Raw genomic sequence first — 7,083 nt, forward strand, 5'->3', positions numbered from 1 at the left:
TCTTATGGAGACTGCAACTTTGTTCTTATTATGTTTATCAATCTAGTTTCTTTAAGGGTTTGGTCATTTTAATATGGATTAGCGGCCATGGCCATGCAAGTTATTTATTGATAATTATTTTGACTAACTTCTTGGCACTATTCAAAATCAAGAAACTCGTAATTTTGCCTACAGCAAGAATGTTTCACATGCCATCATCCAAACAATAAGACAGCAAGCATAAATATAAACTGCTCAAACAAAAGTATGTTCCAACACCTTGTTAGTTAGGGCTATGGGAGAACGGGAGGATATTAAGAAGTAATCATTGGAGCCATGAAGTGACGCATTAAATTTGATAGAGTCTAAACTGCTCTAAGAAACATAGTAGCATACTCTGAAAAAATTCTCACTTAGCAATATGAAATAGGAAATTTCAATTCTTGCAACATGCCACCGATATAATATCCCGTTTTTCGTAAAATAAATAAAAACAGAATTTTATTTAAAAATTCATAAAGTTTTTAGAAATTAAATAAATGAAAGAAAATGATTTTTTTAAATTAAAATAATGGTTTCATAATATTAAAAAATAAATAGAAAAAAATGATAGTTTTAAAAAATAAAGGGATATTTTAATTGATTATTTTTTTAATAAAAGAGTAAAATAAAGTTTATTTTTATAAAATAATAAAATAAAATATAATATAGTAAATAATAAACTCAAAATACTTTACCTATAAATAAAAATATATTAAGTCAATTTTTACATTTACAATATATTATATTTTTATGTTTTCTCTTCCTCTCAATTTTTTTTTCTTTTTTTTCTCCTAAAACCTAATCTTTTTCCTGCATACACCAAACCTTATTTCAGTAAAATTACAATCATAGTCTCGTTAATAATTGGATCGTCTAAAAATTTGAACATCACTTTTGCAAGAGTGGTAGCTTGAAAAAATGGAGGGTGGAAGCTTGGATATTCTTGATATCCCACGAAGACCAAGATACTTCAACTGCATTAAATTCCTCAACTCATTTAGAAATTCTTCACTCCCCACCTCAATGTGATGTAAAGGTAAATCTTGCCAACAACCAAGTTGAAGCACCACTAGATCATTCTCCAGTTTATCCGACCAATCAGATCGAAAATCCAGATAACTCGCACCAACATTAAACACAGTATGTATCAAACGTTCAGGTTTCAAACCATCCTCATCACCTAGTACAATTTTTCGTCGCTCAAGTACTAACCAAGTAGGATAAAAGAGTATTCGAAGACAAAATCCAAGATGATGTTGATATTCTCTTGACAGTCATGACTCCAACTTACCACGGAAATGGTGATTAACTTTAAATTTATTAACAATGGGACACTTACCATTACCATGTGGTACAATCACATTAAATTTCAAAAGTTGATTAATCACATCCTCACCTTCTTCCTCTGCTGTTTTCTGTGATGTTTCTCTAACAAGACCCTCTCCAATCCACCAATAGATTGCTTGTCTTTTCTTTACAACAGCATCTTCAGGGAAAACTGAGAGAGACAGCAAGCAATCTTTCGCTTTCGATCCTAGCTTGCGATAACTTTCCCACAGCAGATTCAAATTCAAGTCTTGAGCCTCCAACTCTTTCTTGTGTTGTTGGCTTGAAGAAGGATCATCATCATCTGAGGGCACTTTTTCACTCTTTTCATCCTTATTTTCATTCTCTACTGGGAGCAACTTGAGAGCAGAATCACTTATTCTTTTGCAAATGTCATCCACCTCTTCATCCAACTTCTTCTTGTCTAACTTGCGAAGATGGCCATCCAACTCCACCAACACGTCAAGCAGTTCATCTTCGTTCTGCCTCACTCCCATAAACACGTCCTTTATCTTGTTCAGTGCCAACGTCAACTTTTCCAACTTGGCATCAAACAATTCATCTCTTCCCCTTTGCAGGAAAATGCTCCTCACGTGCTTCAGCAACAAAGGTACTGCTTTCATGCTGTTTGTTTGAATATACATTTTCCTACAATCAAATACCATGTTAGCAATCAAAAGAGTCTAACTTAGTTGGTTCAATGCATAAAATATTTTAAACTTTCTGCTGACTAAGTTCAATTCTTATTTATCAAAAAAATACTGCATTAGCAGATTTATTTTGCATTGTGAAAATATGCATGAATTGTTGTAAACAATTTGTCTATTATGATATTTTTTTTGACAGCAACTGTATATGACATTTTGTTAAAATAATTATGTGTATGTTCGCAGTTTTTTTTATGGAAGTTAATTCTAATCAATAATGAGCAAAGATCGTTAAGACTTACTTTATAACAACAGCCACGATGGATAATGATAGGCCAAAATTGTTTTTTTATATTTTATTTGATATGTTGAACTACCATTCGTTATGGCATTGGGTTAGAAAGTAAAATAATATAAAGATGGTAACTCAAATAATGAAGATAACTTCAACATAGTTACTTACACAACTAAGATTTTTCTTACCTTTTAAAAACAAGATATTCTCGTGACCAAAAGTCTAGTTATCTTCATTATTTGATTGATTAAATCTAGTTATCTACCAACTATCTTGAATTTGATTGATTACTCAAACAATCAAAATAATTTAAAAGAAACGCAACATGTTGAGAGAAGTGTAAATCGAAAAAAAAATGCAAATCAAGAAGCTAAATAAATTAGCATAAAGAAATTTGTCCGCAGCACCTGTATGCAAATGAAATATATAGACTGCACATCATGTCTTACTTGAATCATGACTGAGACTGCTCACTGCTTCATACGTTACCATAGTTGGGAACACATTCTGACGCTACTCTTGTTCGTTTGAACTCGTTAGGCACCACGGTTCCCCGTTTTTAATTGTTTTTGTTTCTGTGTAACCATGGTTTCAATTTAAAGTTTTAGTACAATTGCAGTCTGCAAGGAAGGAACCAAATGACAAAAGTTTCACGTCATTCTCTGGCTGTATTCAACTTCAATGCTCCTAACAAAAGTTGGACCATATCCATGCCTTCAATTCCCTTGATTTAATATTTAAAATTTTAGTGGTGGTTGAGATTTATAATTGATAACTTGAAAGAAAAGTGAATTTATAGTATTAATTAAAATTTGTAGATCCTGTAAAAAAAATCGTAGTTAGTCTTCGCATAGTGAGGCACTAAGATGTTTCAGCTTATAATTAAAACTAAATATAAACCATCGTGATGCGTAGGTAAATAAGTTAATTGTTTAAATTAGTGGTAATTAAAAAGGATGCTAAAATATATTATTTTATTATTTGATGTGTTATTTTTTTAACCTTAAATATAATTTCTTTGGACTAAGCAATATAAACTTATTACAGTAATTGAGAATTCACAGAATAATAATTTTACAATTTTACAATCCCTGCATATTTCCCTTCCTGTAGTAGTTTCTTTTCTTTTCTTTTTTGAGGAAAGAGCATGGCTTTTTTAAATATCGAAATTCAAGGTCTGAGCCTATAACATCAGCTAAAGCAATCAGATATGCTTGATGAGACAAATCCCTGATCCAATATCTATTACGATAGTTGATAAGTAAAGGATAACTTATTACTTATATTAGCTACAACATAGCCAAGTCTCTTGGTGAATAGCAATGAAATGTTGTGTAATACAATTTAAGCATCTAGAATCTCCAATAATCAGAAAGTTGCATGTAATTGGTCTCATAGCAGACTTTGGTTTAAAAAGAGAGATAAGACAACAAATGTAGTCCCCATCTAAAACAAACCGCTTCTGCTAGAGTAACCGGTAGGCAGTTTGATAAAAAAAAAAAAAATGTTGTTGAGGATAAAATACTTCACATGCTTGATCCCTAAACTTGTTGCCCATCTTGTTTTCCTTTCATTATTGAAAAATCAAAGTTTGCCCACCTCTATATATGTAATCCAGCTTCTGTTTTTGGCAGAGTAATAATGTATTCCTTCCAAGCCAAATATCCCAGCTAAGAGTAAAAATTTGGTCTGTTACTACAGCAGCATCATGTATCTCCATCCATTCAGTGATAGATGATGCAAAACTTATAATAGCTATACATGAGTGTTATAATCTAGAGTAAAAACGCACACTGTTATTTACCTTATGCAGTATTGCAAACCTGATGAACAAAGAGGATAAGAAGGTTTGTTTTGCAGCCACTGACGGTGATTTACATCAAAACTCCATTTTTTACCAATTTGTTGATCTGGTGTGTTGACTATTAATTCTAAATTATTCATTCAACCTCTTTTTTTCCTTAAACAGAATCACAAACCAGAGGACCAATTTTGTAGTCAACTAGTCATGCTAAAATTCAATCCATTCATATAATTGGGTAACCTTAGTAAGTTGTTTGCTTGTGACATTCTAGTCTTCTGTATATAATTTATCCTTCAAATTATAGCTATTATAATGGTGTTTACCAAATAACCAAAATGAATAAAAGAGAATATCCTCCTCGACTGTGATTTAAAGAATCAATTAAAATTCCTATAAGGGCAAATTAAGAACTAAGAGCAAAGAAAATTTCTATATATTTGCAATCACTGGTCCCACAAAATCACTTTACAGTGAAGGTATGGTACTAATCTGATGTCCCTGGGAACTTGGCATGAACCTGTCTCTTGTAGGTTGCTTCTCCATTGCAGCCTCTGTTGTACCTGAGACCTCCCTGCATGTAGCTGGTAATTTGTCAGTCACCACTATTATCTATTTCTGGTATCACCTAAATATCATCACCAGACGACAAATTATTGCAATATAAATCAATAAAATAGTGCCTGATTTTTCAATTTCTGTGTATCACTATCAGAAGTCCTAAAGCTAGCTCTTAATAATTTTTATAAAGATAGAATGCTAGATTGGTGTTAAATACCATTAACCTCATGGCACAAAGTCCCATTACATATTTGTATGCTCCTATGCTTAAAAGCTATGTGGTCAGAAAAATATAATCATAATAAATATTATCTCTGGCTGCCACTAATGTGTTTGAGACCACCTTAAAATTGGTCACACACTCACACTCATTATAATTGAAAGTCAATACTTGAAGATTTTAGCTATCCTCTAAGAGTTGTAATCCCTTATCTGTCACCTGAGAACCAGAGACATAAAGTGAAAGCAAAGACAACCTTTACGAAGACATGACATCCATCCAACAACCATCATGCAATCCAATATATTCATCTAAGAAAATATCCTGCCATTTAGAATACACATATGATAAGTAGAGTTGTCTCCATTACATAAATTCATTAGTAGTAAATACTCAAATGTAAGCAAGATTTCCAATTCCACCAAGCTTATCCTACAACAACACCTTAAAATAATGACACAGAGAGAGGCTGTGGTATCAAAACATCCTCCTCGACAACTGTTTTAAACAGAAAACGAAACCAAAAAATAAATTTTATGAGAAAAGGAAATTGAAATAATCAAATAAAAAAAAAAACTTAAGTAGGAAAATTTCAAATAGGAACCAGTATTTTTGTATTACACACTCTTAGCTTGCATTAGGCGAATTTTGATTTACACATACTTTACACACGTACGTACATGATTAGCTAATGAAAGTGGTACCTTTGATGATAATATTGCATATGAAGGACTTCTCATGAAGAAGACACTGCTTCAGGTTTATGGTCTTCAGGAGCTCTTGAGGGATGGAGAAGAAAGAAAGTGGTGGAAGAGCTTATCCTATGAGAGAGTTATAAACTTGAACTGGACTTTTGATAGAGAAAATAACTACTGGTTTAAAGATCAGAATCCTTACTCTAGTTCATGGTATGTAAGCGAATGTGGCACTGACTGAGCACTCTGATGGCAGGTGAAATAGAAAGGATTGTTATTTTTCTCCATTCAATGAGTAATTAAAAGGGAAATCAGTTTCGAATAGAATGCGTGAAAGGCTTCAAATTGTGATAAATGCAATATATTGTTGTTACAAAATGCAATGAGTAATTTATAATTTGATATTGTATTAATAGTAAATATCAATGATTAATTTGTAAATTTAGTTATAGAAAAATAATAAATATTTTCTGAAATTTTTTTATAAGTAATAGCAAATGTGGAAGCAAAGACAGAATATGAACGTATAGAATAAGAACGTATAGAAGCCACCATAAGAAAAAAGTAAATGTAATAGATGGTAAAGCAGCCACATTAATGAATATGGAAGGAGAACAATGAAGAATGAAAAAAAAAGAAAGAATTGTAGAGAAAGTGATAGGTAAGTTAGATGGTAAAGCAGCCACATTAATGAATATGGAAGGAGAACAATGAAGAATGAAAAAAAAGAAAGAATTGTAGAGAAAGTGATAGGTAAGTAATTTTACTGATGTGACAAAGATTAATAAAATAACGTAATATCGCATTCAGAATTTATATTGTAAAGGACGAAGGGATGCTGAGAGAACTGGTTATAAAGTTCTTCTCACTGAATTTAGTAATTATTCGATCAGTATTTAAATATAAATTTTGGAAGTATAGATGACAATAATTAAAAAAACCACTTAAGAAAATTCTTAAATCGAGATATATATCCTTTTTTTAGCTCTGTAATTAAATTAATCTAGCTATACTGGTAGGCAATGGCAATCAAAGAATCAAAAAACAAAGTTTCACATCATTCTTTTCTCCAATGAAAAGTTACGGTTATTCTGTTTCCTTTCCTGAGTGGAATTCATTTCTTGCAGTTGGAAAGAGTACTAATATTTCAATTAGCTAATTTTGTAATAACTAAATATCAATTCTTAACAGCGAATTAATCATACAGCCTTCCCTTTGCTAGGTGCACCATTTCTAGTCTATAGTCTATTATTTTAAGCACTACTTCTGTGAAAAAAAGTGGTATTATATTATCATATGGGCAAAAAGACAAAAAGTGGTACTATAGTCCATGATTACAATATCCTTTTTAATTTTCTTTCTTGCCTTTTACCCTTTTATTAGCACTAAATTTTATGGATGGTTGGACAGGGAAATGGAGTGTACAATGCATGAGTGCATAGCAGGGCACAACTAACTACTGGCACCAAAGGGACAGCTACTATAGCTATAATAAGAAACTCTACAACCTCACACCA

At 31.8% G+C, this 7,083-nt stretch overlaps 1 protein-coding gene across 1 annotated transcript; it reads right to left on the minus strand.

Moving 5' to 3' along the window:
- Positions 1–786: 786 nt before the first annotated feature.
- Positions 787–2,848, minus strand: LOC106797059 (uncharacterized). The gene is made up of 2 exons (XM_014770759.2): positions 2,739–2,848; positions 787–1,995 (listed from the first exon to the last, which is right to left on the minus strand). The coding sequence occupies exon 2, from the start codon at positions 1,989–1,991 to the stop codon at positions 1,296–1,298; it is 696 nt and encodes a 231-aa protein (XP_014626245.1). The 5' UTR covers positions 1,992–1,995; positions 2,739–2,848; the 3' UTR covers positions 787–1,295.
- Between the last annotated feature and the right edge of the window lie 4,235 nt (positions 2,849–7,083).

The sequence above is a fragment of the Glycine max genome, chromosome 18 (genome assembly GCF_000004515.6).
Source record: "Glycine max cultivar Williams 82 chromosome 18, Glycine_max_v4.0, whole genome shotgun sequence".
In the NCBI taxonomy this organism is placed as follows: Eukaryota; Viridiplantae; Streptophyta; class Magnoliopsida; order Fabales; family Fabaceae; genus Glycine; species Glycine max.